The 18,643-nt window shown below is 41.3% G+C and overlaps 1 protein-coding gene across 1 annotated transcript in view; it reads right to left on the bottom strand.

Annotated features, from left to right (window-relative positions):
• Nucleotides 1-18,186, bottom strand: part of LOC139333009 (protein crumbs homolog 1-like) — a 30,438-nt gene extending 12,252 nt beyond the window's left edge. Inside the window, exons 1-7 of the mRNA XM_070965243.1 lie at nt 17,975-18,186; nt 10,341-11,036; nt 9,028-9,223; nt 6,647-6,786; nt 5,022-5,207; nt 4,813-4,926; nt 606-1,559 (exon numbers count right to left, since the gene is read on the bottom strand). Of these exons, the coding sequence (XP_070821344.1) occupies nt 606-1,559; nt 4,813-4,926; nt 5,022-5,207; nt 6,647-6,786; nt 9,028-9,223; nt 10,341-11,036; nt 17,975-18,044 (2,356 nt within the window). The 5' untranslated portion in view covers nt 18,045-18,186. The remainder of the gene's footprint in view (nt 1-605; nt 1,560-4,812; nt 4,927-5,021; nt 5,208-6,646; nt 6,787-9,027; nt 9,224-10,340; nt 11,037-17,974) is intronic.
• Nucleotides 18,187-18,643: the final 457 nt, after the last annotated feature.

Below are 18,643 nucleotides of genomic sequence, written 5' to 3'. Positions count from 1 at the left end.
GAAAGGTGATGTACAAATATACTGGCTTTACCTTGCCTTGATGGTCTTTTTTTATTTTTTGCCACAGTTTGCAATTCTTAAGGTGAAATCATTTGTAGCTGACAAGAGCTGATTTGGGAATTGCTTCATATGTGTGGAGGAACCTCTCAAGACTACACGATGGTATAAACACTAATGAAACTGCAAAGCATAGTGACTATTGGTGCATTTTCAAAATTACATTACAACATGGTAACTATAAATTTTTAATTGAATTCAATAATTTGAAATGAAACAGGAGCTTCAAACAGCTAAGAGCTAACTCTACTACAACATGAAGAAGATAGAGAAGCTCAGACTTTGATACATGCAGCTTTGTCTGGACCAGGTGATCATTTGGAGGGAGTTTAGATTTCATTTATAGTTTTCTGTCATGCCCTCATCAAAAAGCAGTACCATCACTTTGAGTACAATAAAATGTGTGGTTGGTCTAAGTATTGGCCACAGTGTAAGCTCTTATCACTAGCCACAAATTAATCCATGTAGTGGTCCATAAATAGTGTTTTTGCTCTAAAAGTAGACTAGCATTCCTGCTAACCTATAGGGTATACTGTAGGTACTCTCACCTTTCTCACAGCTTTCTCCAGAGTAGGGCCGATGACACATACAGCTGGCATGAACCCACATGTCTACACACCGACCACGTTCCATGCATGGTTCGTCCTCACACCAGTTTTTTTTGCTGCATCCCATTTCCAAGCCCTGGTTTTCCTCTCTGATGAGGTCCTGAGGAAGAAGCAGCTTAAGGTCAACTTCAAGATCTTCCATGCAGCCAATGAACCCCCTTCCACTGGACGTATGGGCTAAATATTCTTGCGGTGCCCCTCCAACATAAAGCTGCTGAAAGGAGCTGGGCTGGAGGAAGATCAGATGGTTGTAACCTTCATTCTTCACCCGGCATTCCTCCTTACACCCAGATCCCTTTACAACCAGAACCAGTCTCTCATCCATGGTTACAGTGACCTGGTGCCATTCTCCGTCATTGACTGGGCCAGGGTAAATGACCTGCAGTACCTTCCCTGACTTCACCCTGGCCTGAAGGGAGCCTCCGACTAGCTCCAGGGAGACAAAGCGCTCCATAGTGCCTCTGTAGTACAGCACCATGTCAGGCAAAGTGCTCTTGAAACGAAGCTGCATGTGGAGCCCATGATTGTGGTCTTTAGTCTCTCGTCTTGTCCTGTTTTTTGAAACAGGCAGTTGTATGTGGACATAGCCCTCAGAGATGAAGGAGAAGGTGGTGGAGGTGTTACAGCGATCTCCATTCCAGCCAGGCGGACACTGGCAGGTGTAGCTGTGAACTCCATCATCGGTCAGCACAGGGACACAACCTGCTTCGTGTTGACATTCGTGCTGTTGGCAGCCGACCAGAAGGATGTCACAGTCTCGCCCACCCCAGGGCTCCAGACCAGACTCTGGCACAGGGCAGTGACACCTATAGGAGTTGGCAGCATCTTCGCACGTGGCACCATGCTGGCAGGGATTGCTGTCACACTCATTAATGTCCACCTCACAATGTATGCCTGTATGGAGAGATTCACACATTTAGTACTAACATTTATGTTAACAACATTGATTCAACTCCTCCTTGGCGGTAAAAACATCATCCTTCAGATGGATCACAGTTTAAGTCATATTTAATATCTTAATCAGAAATCTGGTTAATCAATCAAACAACAAGGGGACTGGGCTGGGAACCTGGGAAGACAGGCTACAGTAAATAACTTAATCAGAGCTAAGCATGCTGGCATACAGATGAACAGGCAGGTTTGCTTGAGCCAAGGCATGATTTTTTCGGTCAGTGTCATTTGCAGATGAGGAAATGACCAGAGGAAAAAGCAAACAGTTGCACAATTGGAGGTGAATTAGATTTTCACAGATTTCCTTAACAATTAAACCAGGGTCATCATACTGATTATATCAACAAGACATTGATATATTATGCAATGTGGGTGTCAGACAAACATGCCTGCCAAACCTGTGCCAGAATTACACATAACTATCTGCCTGGTTTCAGTAGTCAGCCACCTCATCAGACCGCACTCAACATAAAGCCCTGGCAGCAGCAGTCAACTTGCATTAACATAGTCCTTTCAAATACTCTACACCCAAGGAACCCTAAAGCTGTTTGTCCTCTCTGTGCCAAGACTCCACCCTTATACACAAGCACGCAACTTTCAGCTTTGTTAATGTAGCATTAAAATGTACCTGTCAGCCACCAGGGCCCACAGCAGCAACATAGCAGCAGCAGCAGCATCAACCTGCTTCCCCTCATGATCCACTGAGTCAACAGCCAACACAGTCCTCACACTGTTGGATGACAGAAGTGACACAACCAGGTCTTCTTTCCCCCTCTCTCTCTCTCTCTCTCTCTCTCTCTCTCTCTCTCTCTCTAGATCAGAAAGAAGTGTCTCTTCTACTCCACTCTGTACCAGGCAGACAGACAGGAGTGATTACAAGGCAGCCCTGCCTACCTTCTCTTGTCCTCCCTCTCTTTCTCCCTCCTCCATCCCTCCCAGAATCCCTCTCTTCCCTCCCTCACACCCCCTGCTTCTCTCCTGTCTGTAGCCCAGCCCAAGCAGAGTGGTAAGCCTCCAGCTGGCTCCTGTCAGTGTTTGACAAGAGGAATGCAGTGCTGCAGTCCCCTCCCTTGCTCCATGTGCTGGCCTGTGGATGCCCACTAGTGGCAGGAGCTGCTAGAATGAACCTGCAGGAGGTGCTGCCTGCTCAAGGTTTCAGGTGGAGCCTGAGCATGGCTGGACCAATACATGGAGCCCATATTGACCTTTAATTAACATTTGCATGTCAGTCAGTCAGCCAGTTATTTCACCATATGCTCTGGTATTACTAGTACTGACTAAGAAAGAGGTTTAGCAGCAGTGGAAAAAATGAAATTTGAGCTCTGAAATTATCTTTTTCTGAACTTTTTCTAAGAACTCTTTTGCCTGAATCATCATGCCTAAAGTCAGAGGCTGTCTAGATAAATTACACATTAAGTTCTGGTTTACTGGCAATAAAATCGGATTTTCTGAAGTTCAGAGATAGCGACATTAACGTCTTACAGTCTCAGTCACAGTCTTGCTGTCAGCATTTTTTAAAATCCAAACTTTGCAGTCAAAATTTTGTGTTTTATTTTATGTTCACCAGAGGTCACAGTTACCTGAAAATGGTATTTTTTAATGATATGTTCTCTTTAATTCAATTTAAATAACATTTGTTACACCAATCCATGCATTTTTACCCCAAAATGTTCTGCATCAGCATTCAAAAAACTCTCTAACTCTATAAGCATGGCCCAAGTGCAATGATGAGGGTACAACAGAGTTTATCCATACCATCTTAACAGGCAGTTTTAGGTACAACCATCTTGTGCAGATGGAAAGTCAACCTCTTAAGTTAATAGAATCATATTTTCAAGCTGTACAGTGTTCTTCTGTCTTCCCTTGCTGTTGCACAAGAAAGTGTTTGGAGTAGAGCATACCAGAAGAATGAAGTGCAGATTGCGTGTCAAAACGAGCCTGTTTTGCTCACAATGTTTTGTATCATGTTTTGGTTTTTTTTTTTTTCATTACGCTTTAATTAGGCTCCTAAGCAGCTTTGCTGTAATCTCCCCCCCCCTGACAAATTTCTAAGGAGACCCCCATTTAATGCCTAAGGTGGAGGCCTGACATATGGCACCTTTTATTGGCTTTGTTGTTTTCTGCTATGCTCCTCCATACCATATGCCCTCTTATCCCCTCCTACCCTCTGCTCTGCTGTGGCCTACACATCGTGTCACCGTAATACCGTTAGCAAATTAGCCTCTCATTTTGTTGATGTTTTGTTGAGAGCTTTTGGCTGAATTCCTCACTTTTAAGTCCAGATTGTGTGTTTCAAGGTCAGCTTTTGGTGCAGTTGCCCCTGTTTTGAGTGACGTAGTGACAAATCTTGTCTAATGAGGAATCAGTACCTTGGCTGTTCATTACTGTTTTGCCAAGGAGACCTGGCGTGAAGCGTATCTGTCTTCACTGATGTCTACTGAAGACATTCAGTTCAGTCTACTTCAGATTATTCTTATCCCCCACAGAAGTTGTTTTTGTAGTGAGAAAACCCAATAATAAAATCACCAAAATGAAATAAGATACGGAATAGTCTGTGTAAGGAAGGAAAAGCTTCCAATAATTCCTAATTCACAATATTGTTGTTCACTTACTTCCTTTGGAATAAACAAAAACTTTCAGAAAGTCATATCTCTTACCAGAGGACAGGGTAAGTGTTTCTTTAAAAGGACAATCTGAGTTCAACAACATGGACGTTGCTTTTGTAATAATTTGTCAACTATAAGAAAAAACATCTGACAAAGAAGGCTTTTCGTGTCAGACCTTTCTTATAACTTATGAGGTCAATTTTCCACTGTTGCCCTTTAACAACATTCCGGGAAAGTGCAGGTGACGTTTGTCTGAACTTGACAGCTGTGTCTTTAGATGCAGTGATGTTCGGCCTTAGTATGTCAGTGTCACACCTGTACAGGCTGACTGACCACAAGCCCATGCAACAACTGTCATGTTTATTTCAGAAACATGACTTCCGCAGTCAGTAAGGATGAAAAGTAACAGGGACAGGGCACAAACCTGTGGGGTGCCTCTGGAAGGAGAGCAGCTCAGTTTTGTTTTGATTTGTTTTGATTTGTTTTGTTTTGTTTTGTTTTGTTTTGTTTTGTTTTGTTTTGTTTTGTTTTGTTTTGTTTTGTTTTGTTAGGAGATAAGAGTAGAAGAGCAGATAAGAGGTTTCATGTACCTGTAAATCCATCTGGACACACACATTGATAAGAGTTGACCAGGTCCTGACAGCTTCCCCCATGCTGACACGGAGCAGACTCACACTCATCCACATTGACTGAGCAGTTGTCTCCTGAAAATGGAACATGTTAAGAGATTCATATCACGTTGCATTCACATTAATGAGACAATATGCCCACAAACTAAAGGGTTTTTGTTGTGGCTTACCAGTGAATCCTGGCAGACAGTGGCAGATGAAGCCAGCTGCCCATTCATAGCTGAAATTGGCTTTGCTGAGCTCAGGCAGCATCCCATAGTTTAGGATATCTGAGCGCTGGAAACACTCACCACCATTCTCACAAGGATGCTGCTCACACTCATTTATATCCACCTGGCAGTTCTCTCCCTCATAACCTGGACAGATGCACACAATTGCACAAATATATGTTTAAAGGATACGGTTGGATTTTTTTCAAGTCTATCCTAAGACAATTCTCACATGTACATTAAAAGTTATTTAAGTTGAAGTTCAAAGTTATATTGATTATTGTAATAATTTCCTTTGTCCATACAAGTGATTTCACCATAACTTCAACACATACAGCATACACCAACATACACCACACATACACTATATGTTGTTAGCTAGCTAGAGCTAATGTCTGTACTGCTGGCTGCATTGGCTGTTCGTGTCAAACAAACACAAGTTGCAGTAACACCTCAGCTGTCAAATTTGTCTGAATGAAGCAAACTGAAAATTCATATTTTGTCTTTCTGTCAACATACTTGCATGTGACAACTGGGATGTATCCCTCTGCTGCAGCTGGACATGATGTTCAGGATAGCACAATGAGGGGATTTCATTAGAAACAGACTGTAACTTGGAAAGGGGCCCACTTTATTTGAATAACTCAGACTGCTGAGGCCTTATATTAGCTTCAACTGAAAGCGTTATTGCACCAACTTGCAAACTTCCTCATTAGTTTTAATGATTTTAGTGACTTTTTCCAAAAACAGTTTAGTGATAAATCTAGCTACATTTTGGCAGACCTTTTTATTGCATAGAATAAAAATAGAATATTCACAGTCTATACAATAACCTTCATCAAAACTCTCTGAAACAGGTAGATTTAGGTGTAAGTCACAAAAGGGCTTCTGCCAGTAAGGACAGACAGAATAACTACAGTGACTAACAGAATACAATACATATATGTGAGTACTGTGTTCAGACATACTCTGAAAAAATCTGAACCTATCTTTTAAGTGTATGAATCCACCTGTGAAATCTGCACAAAGTATCTCCACACACACACACACACACACACACACACACACACACACACACACACACACACACACACACACACACACACTGACAACAAAATCAGATGCTAACATCTCTGTCGCAATGTGCTCATGCATTACTCTTCATAATTCATCACAGCCCTGAATATTTAAATAGTACCACACTGTTATTTTTTTATAGCTCTTCCATAAATACTGAAGAGCCCTGCTCTTTAGCCCCTTTCTTATCTTCTAAACTGAAGCATCAGATCATCCAGCTCCTTTGTTGGTTTGATTATGTGTGGGAAACCTCCAGCCTGAGGACACTTTTCTGTGTTCTAGCTATTTTGTTCTATTACTTAAACATTTCAACATGCATTTTCTATTATGGCTTCAGCTTAGTGATCAAGCAAGACCCCTAGCAGACCATTGTTCACACAGTGATACTGTTATGTTGAGTTTGATGACTATAACAAATTATGTTAACCTATACTTAATATGTCACTGCTGTAATGTTTGAGAGCTGGTTTATTACACTTGTAGAGCGGGTGCCCAGAGTATTGGTGTACCTGGCCAGCAGTGGCACTTGTACTGCTTGATCCCTTCCAAACAAGTGGCACCATGCTGGCAAGGGTCAGAAGCACATTCCAGAATATCCTCTTCACAGTGGTTGCCTACAAAGCCCGTCCCCTCGCAGTCACATTCATAGCTAGAGAAGAGCACAGACACAAGCAAGTCTGACTTATACTGAGTGTCAACAAGATGATGTGGATAATTATATCAAAATTTTTTGTTTGATGCATCTTTTAAAAATCACTGGTTCACACAAAAAATCTTTCAGAAATGGAGCAAAGGCACATTCTGAATGCTACTTTTCTGAATTAATGGTTAATTTTCTGGGGAAGGAGCAATAAAGACAAAAAGAATGCAACAAAAATATAATACATGGCTATCTAGTTTTGCTGAACAGCAGCCAGTGGCATGTTGAATTTTCCTTTTCCTAAGATTCTTCAAAGTCAGTAAAGACATCGTCGTAAGACCTCACTAAGAGAGAGTAGAATAGGAAGATGACAACGAAGATGTCTCTTTGAGGTACAGTTGGTTACCTCTTGTTTCACTTGTCAATACCACTGAAATGTTTATCTGTGACCTGATGTGATATATTGTAACCAGCAAAAATATAGAAGAGTGATAATGTAATGCCAAAAGCTCAACAATATCTACCTAAACTTTGCTAAAATAAGCATTCAAAACAAACTCCATGACAGTTGAGCAAGGGTGTGTTATTCCTTATCAATTCATCTTTTCAATTGTAAAAGGACAGGAGTGCAATTTCTTTATTACCAAAGTTACCTAGTCTGGGTTTGAATAGCAAATACAGTGATTAACATGGTTAGAAACAAATAAAAACAACAGAATCTGCATAGGCAACAACAAATAAAATGTAGCATTATCTCAGCTCATTTACACAATGAAAGCAAAAACCGCACTCGTCATTTGGTCGTCATTGCAGTTGACTTTTTCAAGAGGCACCTAAAACAATCATTGTTACACTCTATGAATGTGTGTGTAGTTGGCACTGTAGGTGGTGTCTAACAACCTCATTTTCCTGTCCAAACCTGCACTATAATTTGTTTTCTGGACCATTTTAGATCAGTTGTCTTGTTCCTAAGCATATGCAAAATTAAACATTCCTCGCTCCTCACTCCCTGCTGTTCCAATCAGTGTCACTACCAGACATTCTCACCACCTCCAGACATCTAATGACTCACAACAATGACTGACAGTAAGTGGATTAATTCTTATCCATGGTCAACTTTAATGTCTGCTATGCACCCTCAGGCTGACCCAACACACTGCTGGATTAGTCATAGACTTTGCCCAGCTTAACCTGGGAGGGAAATATAAAGACAGACAAACACAGACTACAGGAAGTCATATAGATATTTGCATTAAATATGTATGTTGGCTATAGATATGATAAGAAGATAATCTCTCACAGCCGCCAGTCTAACTCAGTGTATGGGCCTTGCCTTTACTATAATAGGGCATGTGATCAGATTCCACCAAAATTCATATTCATATTCCAAGAGCGCATAGGGGTAGCTCAGTAGCCCACCTACCCACTAAATTAAAAAATGTAAATACAGTTTATTGACTGATAAATAAAAGGCTCATCATTGGTTATGCACCTAAAAATAAGACCAATAAAACAGGCAATAAATATGAAAGCAATACTAAAGAAATATGTGCCAAATACATGCATATCAAGACACAGGCTCAAATCAAATGTTATCCAAACGTTTCACAGGTGCACACAACAGATGTTTTGTAAAAACTGTTACAGCTACTGGGCATCTTAAACTGGTCACCCAACACACCTTTTGGACCACTGAACCTTACAAAAGACCAACTTCAAAATGAAGGTCTGAGCTCCCATGTTTCTTTCCTCTGATACCTTTTCTCTTGAATCTGGAGTCAATCCAACTATAGAACTGGATTTTATAAGAAATTTGGCTCTGGATAAAAATGTGTGAAATATGTGAAAAACTGTGATTGAGGGAAAAAAAGGACTAGAAAATATTTTTTAAAAAAAACAACATGAACATTTTCTGCTGATCAATGTCACATCAATATGAATCTCCAGATATTTCTGACTGGAAACAAATTCATTTCACGCTGTGGATTTATGATGAGAGCTGGCAAATGCACCTGTTTCATTTTTTTTCAAATGCCAATGGCTCCTTCATCTTACAAATATCAAGTTAACATCACACAGGCCAACAAATCTGTCAAGTACAACTGCATAGGTGTATGTCTCAAACTCTTCAGTTTATGGTCTGTGTGTAACTGTTTATCCATGAGCTTGTATTGCATTTCAAAAACTCAAATCATTCTAACTGTTATCTGTAGGTGTGTGCACACAGCAAAAACGTGTGTGTCATCCTACCTGTTAACCCCATCTATGCACTTGCCCTCATTCAGACAGGGCATGCTGGCACATTCATCAATGTTGACCTCGCAGTCTTGGCCCTGGAAGCCAGCCACGCACTCACACGAGTATGTGGCAACGTGGTCTTGGCAGGTGGCGCCGTTCTGGCAGGGATGCACCTCACACTCATCGATCTCCACCTCGCAGTTAATCCCTGCAGGGGACAGAGCAAGGATGGCAGTGGGCCAAGGCATGAGATTGGCAACAGTCCTAATTATCTTAGCACACCTACAGATAAAACACAAAGACTGGAGCTGCAAGGAGATCAGTGGTCAATGGAAAACAGAAACAAAGACTAATGCTACTGAAACAGAACCATGCAAACTCTTTTCATACAGTTAAAAGAATAAAAACATAAAATTATTAAAATAAAGTAATATGCTATCTGTAGTGAGTGCACTAATCTATACACCCAAAAATGTACATTTTCTTTCAAAGTGATTTTTTAGCCATTGAATGCTATCACAAAATACTAGATAACGGCATGGTCAGCATGAAAGTAGTACTATGACAATATTAATCAAACCTGGCAAAAGGAGCATTGAAAGAAGTTTTAGGCAGAGCCTAGGGCCTGGCTTTTCATAGTCTGGCACGGATGTGAAAACATTGATATTGAATGATTCTACACTGCCCCTGATTGTGTTCAGTGACAATGGTTGTTGTTGTTGCTTTTATCCTTTATTCTTTTTTCTTATATGCCATCTTTTCTTGGCATTATTCACGTCCCTTTAAAGGTTTCCAATAAAAGCGCTGACATATGCAAACTGTGAGGAGTCCCCGCCAGACTGGGTTTGCAGGTCAAAAAGGTTTGGAACGGCTCAACTACATGTAGGTTAGTACTAGGGAAACATAATGGTTGTGGCAAAAAATAAATCTTGTATAAAAACAAGATTGTGGTTACAGTTCATAAAAAGGCAAGCATAAAGTCTGGCCTGTGACCCAAGAAAGAGCAAATACACAAGTACTGGTGTCTCACATGGAAGTCAGATGTGCGACACACCTGTCCACCATGCCACCATCATCATCACTACATCAAGAGTGCAGTACTTCCTGTACTAGCTATCCTACCCCAGGTGTACTCTGTGTCAGTTAGTATGTGTAATTTGATTAAACGTACATTTATTTAGTAATAAGCTCCAAATATATTTTCAATTAGATCAAATTAACAACAAATGTATTGCTATACTTTGAATAGTGGCCTTTGGAGCCCCTGAGGGTCTGAGGCCCTACAGGACAGTTGCCCAGTTTACATAAGCTGCACAGTGTCTTACCTTTGAAGCCGGGAGCGCAGTCACACCTGTAGTGATCCACTTCATCCAAACATGTGCCATTGTTTTGACAGGGTCGGGAGGCACACTCGTTGATGTCCAAGTCACAGTGGTAGCCCTGAAATCCAGGGACACAGAAACACTGGTACGTGTTAACCCCGTCTTTACAGATGGCTCCATTCTGACAAGGCTCAGACTGGCATTCATCAATGTTCTCCTCACAGTTCCTCCCCTGGTATCCAGCCGCACACTGGCATTGGTACCCAGTATCAAGGATGTCTAAACAGGTGCCACCATTCTGGCATGTTTCCTCTGAACAAATGGTCACATTATTCTGGCAGTCCTCTCCTCCCAGTCCAAGGGGGCAGTGGCAGGAATAGCCACTGACTCCATTGACACAATGGGACTGGATGCCTGTGCAGGGGTTGCTCTGACATTCATCCACATCCTGGGTGCAGTTGAGGCCTGTGAAGCCATCTGGACAGTGGCAGGTGAACTCGTCAGTCCCAGGCTTGCTGGTACAGTTGGTGCAAGGTGCCATGATACAGGCATCATACAGCTCATCACAGTTTTTTCCCATGTACCACACTGGTCCTTTGGGGCACAGGCACACATAGTCACCCAGGTGGTCAAGACATGTCGCACCGTTGTTGCAGGGAGATGATAAACACTTGTCTGCTGCTGCTGTGCAAAGTAGGCCTGGAATGGAAGACAAAAATCACAATTTATGTTTCTTTTTTCCATAAAAGTACAGCTTTTGATAAAGATGGGGATGGAGAAAGGTAAATTCCCAAAATTAAATATTGCGTATTCACCTCCTTGTGAATATGCAATATTTGTCTATACCAAATTCTTGTGTTAGGTTCATAAACATTTTTTTACATAAACATTTTTTTCCATACATCATACATACATACATACATACATACATACATACATACATACATACATACATACATACATACATACATAATATCTTGTGAGTATATTATGCATGTTTGTCTTTTTTTCCCTTTGCTTATATAAAATTGCTGTGTTTAAGACATTTTCTGTGCTTTTATTTGCGTGCTCAAAAATTGTCAATGAAATTGATAAGATGTTAGTGTTGTGAGTGCAGCTTGGTGCGCTGCCATTAGGTAGCCAAAAAATCAATTAAAGCAGGTTTAACTTAACTCTTAAGTTCTGGAGTGTGATTATTTATTATGTATTAGAACTCTGGGATATGGATTTGGTTGTTTAAAATATGGGAGAACATTGAACTAATCTATAGAAATTCAAAGGAAAAAAGGTATTGCAATACATCTTTTAATTGACAAGTGACCTTGCTAAGAAACACCAAAGTAGTGTGAGCAATAGATAAACTCATATATTACAACTTTACATTCTATTGATCTAATATTGATCCAAGAATAAGGGCAATAGTAAAGGACCAATCTGTAATGGATGTCAATACCTGCTGGCCAGCACAGCACACTGTCCTTCCGTTGTTAACTTGAGCAGCATTACTCTCTGGCTTATAAAGTGGGCTTCCTACAACTCTGACCTTTAGCCGTACTTAGAAACCAATCTGGTGATGAAGAGTAGCAAGCCCCTCTTTCCTCTGGACTTAAGGTCACAGCAGATGGTGTTAAAGTAGAAGTAGAAGTAAACTTATTACATGACGAAGCTAGCAGCTGTCAGTGTTGTCAATGAAAGTTTCACTCACAAATTGTTTCAGTGCAGGGCTTGTAATGCAACGGGACTGTCATTTATGGAACATTAGTGAGCTTACACACCTGAAAAATGCTGTGATTATCGTGATTACCACATAGTTGCCCTTGTTTATCTATTTTTTTCACTTTTTTTCTGACAGAAATGGGACTGAGAAGAAGCAATATCAACACATTAGGTCAGAGCAGGATAGCCAACAACGACTGGTCTCATTGCCAGAAAATATGTTGTGCATGTTCATGGTCCCTCTGGTCCCCAGCCTTATCACCACCTTCCACTTGTACACAGTAAATACATTACTTACTGAACCCACTTGGAAACTCTGCAAACTTTCTACATGAGCTCTTCAGAGGAAGAACCTTCTTGAATTTGACATTTCACTAACCTATGTGGATGTACCTGGTCAAAGATTAGCCTTGCTGCTGCTTATCAGCATGTTGTTTTTTGGGTGTGATCAAATACTGTTTCTTTATAAGAAAGTACACCTAACACAGATGCAAGATTTTCTTTAGTCTGTAAAGACATCATCACATTTACTTAACATAAGTATTTACTTAACATTACCTGTCATTAGCTAATAGTTATACCAGCCCAAGTATGTCTGTAGCAGCTAGACTAGCTCTTTTTTTCTTTTCAAAAGTCACATAATCTGGCTTCAAAATATCTTTCTATCGACCCTAAAGCTTGGTTTATGCTTGTGCGAGACACCGTGGTGTGAGCCACTGTAGATGGCAGGTAACCTACGAGCATGCAGAAAGGACTTTATGCTCCACGTGTTATGCACTGCAGTGTTCCCCTAAGTGCCAGAGAGTGTACAATACCTTCTGTGAAGCACAAATTCAAGGAGGGTTACCAGAAGGAGAAGGTGATAGACTAAACATGGCTGCAACTTAATAGCATAAACTTAATTAATTATTTCAGTTTACTGCTTTTACCAGTATTTGTGCGCACACCCTCACATCTGGAACACTGCATCAAGCATACGAAGCTTAAGGTAGAGAAACCAAATATATATCAAGCAAGGTTTGTCTGACACCTTCACCTCATCTCCTAACAAGGTGCTAGATTTCCATCACAGGCACCCACATCCATGCATGGAATCATGGTGGGATACCTTGGATACAATCATCAGCAGAATAGCAGATGATGTGCTCCTAGTCATTAACAACATCTCAGTAACAATGTATTTGTATCCCCCCTGCAATACTTACAATGCTTATTTCTCACAGCATCCCCTTTGACGCCTCCAGTTCCTCTCACATGCCCCTGTTATCACTTCCTTTATCTGTTCTAAACACTAATCTTTCCTCCTCACATCTCCTCCTGCTGTTTTGATGCCTTCCATGCCCCATAAATGCTGTAAAGAGTCCTGTATTGTTTATGCTTCCTCTGTTTTAATTTGAATGCTGTACTTACTCTAAAAAGACTTTAAAGTGTTACTTCTTATCATTTCAGTTACTAATGTATGTTTTTTAATCTCACAACTAGTTTGTCTCGTGCTTCAACAGAGTTTCTATTTCATGATTTTTAAATGTAGAGACAGCTCTCTTTGATTTGAAAACCTGCAAACAGCATGCCACCACACAGTACCAGAACTCTACCGTCACAAAAGCAGCTGTGAGTACAGGGGCCAGTATACTCAGAACTATAGGACGGATGGCTGAATAGCTCCAGAAACCCGCCCCCCCTCATCTCTCTGACGTTGGACTCGGGATGTGTCCAACCAGTTCTGTAAGTTTCCAAAACCAATGATCTGACTTTCACACCCATTGAGATTGATTAGCCATCTCTGTGGGGGTGTAAAGAAGCCAGGGTTTGAACTTCTCTTTCTAACTCATTTTTTCACTCACTGTATCTGTAACTTTGATGTGTAAACAACTGAATGCAACCTGACATACACACACACACACACACAGAGAGAGAGAGAGAGAGAGAGAGAGAGAGAGAGAGAGAGAGAGAGAGAGAGAGAGAGAGAGAGAGAGAGCAACATTAGCCATGAAAGTTTATACAGAGATAGACATCTGTTTTTTCAATGCAGTAAATCCCCCAACCTGCCATATTTCACGAGGTGAGCCAAATGTTGCAGAATGTGTTAATTGATGCAGGATTGATGGTAAAGGTGGTGTGTTTTCCTTGATTCTTCTTCCTCATTTCAACTTAAACGGTGATATTTTTCAGAGGTGTCATTTCCTCTGTCTTGCATCATGTCTCTCCTTTACCTCCCACTGCTGGCTCTCAATTGTGCTGAGATCATCTTTTACTTATTCTCATTGTTGCTGTTTTACTCCTTTGTCAAAGAAACCCCAGATCTTTCCCATGACTAGCCTCAGTCAGAACCATGCATGTCAACCTGCACTACCTATAACCTCATGGATCCAGCAGAAGTGGGCTGATAGAGACTGTGAGGGTCTCCTCACTCTTCACCCCTCCATCCAAACCCAATCAACCCCTCACACATTCCAGGGAGCTGATAACAGCTCTTCCTACACACAGCCCATCCCCCCCCTTACTGAGTACTTCATAGATCATGGTTATGACCAGACAGGGTTGATCCTGGCAGTGACTGGTACCAGCATGTCAGCAGTAACACTGCGCACAGCAACTGACTGACTGCAAGTAGACGGATGTCAGAATCAAACCACAGATGCTCTCCAGAGACCTCACAATGTGTCCTCAGCGGGGGTTTTGTTAAACACAAATATATCACTACTCCCTCCAATGGAAAGCAGGGAGTTCATTCACATGTAAGGCTGCTGTTTCATTCCTCTTTGATAAAGTTTGCTTGTGATATTAAAAGGGTTTGCACTTAATATATGGTTATATTGAAGCTTCCATATGGCTTCAACATATTAGTTGAGTCTATATGGATTGGTTTGCACCGTGAGTTTGTCCTGTGTTAAATAATGTGTTCTTTGAAGTTCAGAAGAAGCACATTGTTGGAAAAACTTCACATTATCGAATGTCTCAACTACGTTTTGGCTCATGTTTGCTATTCAAGTTACTTTATTAGTTTGCAGGCTAATGTTAAGGAGGTCTTGTGCAATAGCACACACTTGAGTCAGGTTTGAGCACTTCAGCTGCACATTTTTTAACAAGCTCCACTGTTGTCCAAAGACATACATATAAAACACATCATTGAGCCACCCTGTTGCACTTGGTGACATGTTCCTTCATTACCATGAACATACACTGTACTTTCTTTTGACTCAATCCCACATACACCGTACTGTTGCCTCAAATACTCCTGACAGCACTGCTGAAAATAATTCCCAACAAATTCAGCATTTCCTGTTTGAGGAATGTTTGATAATAACTACAGTGGAAATGTAGTTTTTCAAATGAACCATAAACTGTGAACTAACTATATGAACTACATAATTGTGAGCTGTTTTGAAGGATTGAAGGAATATGATAAGACAATTTAAAGTTTCTAAGGGCCTCTGCACATCCTAAAACACAATGAGATAAAGACACTCTTAAATGAGATAGGATCCTTGGCAGGTGCAAATGTCAGGGGCTGAGAGAAAGTGTTTACCTCGAGTCATGAAAACAAGAACACAAAGTCAACAGAGAGTCTTGCTGCAGGGCGAAGGAAGCAGCAATGTTATGAATCACAGAGAAAGGGAAGCCCCTGGCTCGCACACGAGTTTAGCTCAGAGGAATTTTATTGAATCACCACAAGGGACTGGCAGCTCTGCCTTGGTTCAGCTTTGTGCTGCAGAGGCTCCACAGCAGGTGGCTCTTTGCTTTATACAAAAAAATGCACAAATCCTCTCTGAGTCAGTCACAGTTACACACTGAGTCAGACGCACATCCTTTTGTCTCCTGCTGCAGAGGCTGCATCGTTTCAAACAAAGTTTTTGTCTAGTTTGGCTACAATATATGTGCTTTGTCTGGATAAAGTAAGGCCACCTTCATATAAAGGCTTTTTAAACAAATGATAAAACAGAATCGAAAGGTTACAGTGAACTCCAGTGTGTGTTTGTTAAGAATAATGAGTCCTCTCTGAGGAGTTTCATATCAGCTGGCTCCTCCTACTGATTTAATTTTTTTTCCTTAAAAAGTGAAATACTTAAGTACTAGGCTAAGCTTTGACACATGTTTACTGTGGACACCCTTATATTTTTCATCTCTTTGGGTCACCTGTTTCCGCCTCTCACTAGAGCTCCTCCTTGACTTGGTCACAGTTTTACATTGAAAGCCTAGAATGCACCGGTCTCGTCTGAGCGTATCATCTGGAGATGGCAGCCCTTGGCCTTGCGAGAACCACAGAGGATGGTTCTGCTAGTGTTTTGTCTCTTCCTCAAAGTGGCTGTTCAGGCGTGATTTCATTCCAGCTGTTTTTTGGGCCCTTTTGTTAAATTCCTGTCCTGTTTTAAGCTGTTTCCTTTAAGTAAACCGGTTGGTAAATACCAGCTTGTTCTTTCATGTACTCTTCTTTAAAAGGAAGTCTTGAATATAGTAGTGTTTCTAGACAAACTCTTCATCATCACATGTACTCTACGCTTCCTGTTTTCAGCTGCTGTCTTTTTCTTTAAATCCTTAAGAGCTCATAGTGCCAGGTCTCTTGCCATGCTCCTTAATACCCATCACTCCCTCCATTCAAAGCTGAGACAAAAAAGCTGTGCAGCAGTACAGCCGGACGCTCAACTCGTTACTATGGTGATCCTTAACAATGCCACCCGCAGCCAATCCCTGCCTCTGGTCCGTCACCATTTAAATGAGCTTCAGACGTTTCACACAAACGAAGGTCGCGGGAAAAATGGGTCAACAGGGTTTCATAAGGTGCAGGGGTCGACCAAGAAACACCCCCACACCCCCACACACCCATACCCCCACACTACACGCACACACTCTCACACACACACACACACACACACACACACACACACACACATACACATATCCACACTGGGGCACACCCTCGGACTAGTGCTGAACCAGCTGCAGATCTGTCACACAAGAAAACCAGTAAGATCCTGATAAATGAGTTCATGATCTGTTAGGAATTAGGGAGTTGTAAACACTTAAGTCACATTTAGTAATGTAGTGGTATGACTAGAGATCTAAACGACATACACCTAAAAACACAGAAATCTTTAGCAATTACTGCATAAATCACTTACATACATCAATTGGTTCTAAGTTACTGATTCTGTCTCCATTGCAATATAGTGTATGCAAAACAAATGATGATTTTAGCGACCATTAAAGATGGATTTGATGCTGCTATTTGCTAGATAAGAAAAAAAATACTAAAGTGAGATATGTAGACTATCATTGAGTCTTTAGTTCATGGGTCCATGACTTCCTAATAATTTCCTTGGAAGTCTACTGGAAATAACTTGTAAATTGGTACTTCATTTATATGTATTATTCACCATATGTGCAACTGTATGCTTGCTTGTTGACAAATGTCACATGTTCACCCGACCTGCTGTGCACTGACTAAAAGACCCACACTAGAAACTATGTGGGAGTATATGAATTGGAGGTGCACTGGGTAAACATTGTCTATATACTGTATGTTCCTTGCAGTATAGTGAATACCAAATTACATGGTTCTTTCCAGGAAACGTCCTGAAAATTGTTATTAATTATTGAGAAATTAAGGACCTGTAAAATAAATGGTTACCAAACTGTCATTTACTTCTAAAGTACCATCATTTAGTGGCTCTAAGAACAGATACTAATGCATGGTCATGTATGTGCTCACATAATGTAACATGCTGTGTTGCACATACAAGCAAGGATTACAGCGAAATTTGTGGATGGAATTGAGATTTTTTGAAACTGCCTGAAAGTTCCTACTCTGATGGAGTATGATATACTCCATATATACACTGCATGTCATAAATGTACATATTAAGGTAATGTGTTTCTAAACATTTCTATGATAGTAGTAAAGTACACATGTTGAGCCTTACCCAGTTTGAACATCATCATCATGATGAGCAGTGTTCTCTGGTATCTGAACCAAACTCTTTCAAACTCCATGGTATCACAGGCTGCTGAGATTTCCAGTCAGTGTAGAACAATGCTGTCAGTCCACGGCTTCTCCATCCAGCAAAGTGCAGTGCTCCATCCACGTTGCTTCAAGTTAGCTGCTGGGAGTGAGCTCCAGCACCTCCACGCCTGACCACTGGGACACTGGTGTGTGAAGTGTGTTTGGGAGTGTGTGAGAGCCTCTCTGGGGACCAAGCTGGTCTAGAGTAAAGCGGAGTAATCACCCCAGCAGAGAGTGAGGAGTGGAAAACATGAGGTGGATTACTGGATTGGACTCATTCAACCACTGCCTGACTGCATCTGTGTGTGTGTGTGTGTGTGTGTGTGTGTGTGTGTGTGTGTGTGTGTGCGCGCGCGTGCGCGTGCGTGCGCGCGCGTGTGTGCGTGCGCGTGTGTGCGTGCGTGTGCGTGCGTGCGTGTCCGTGCGTGTGTGTGTGTGTGTGTGTGTGTGTGTACATATATCGAGCGACTCCATTCAATCCCAGTGTTGCTGGGAATCAACATCTCACATGGACATTTTTAGGGCTGCAACTAACTAAAAGTTTTCATGATTGATTAAACTGCTGACTATTTTCATGTTTAATAGAGTA

This window comes from Chaetodon trifascialis, chromosome 6, assembly GCF_039877785.1.
Source record: "Chaetodon trifascialis isolate fChaTrf1 chromosome 6, fChaTrf1.hap1, whole genome shotgun sequence".
NCBI lineage: Eukaryota > Metazoa > Chordata > Actinopteri > Chaetodontiformes > Chaetodontidae > Chaetodon > Chaetodon trifascialis.
This window is presented reverse-complemented; position numbering and strand designations above follow the sequence as displayed.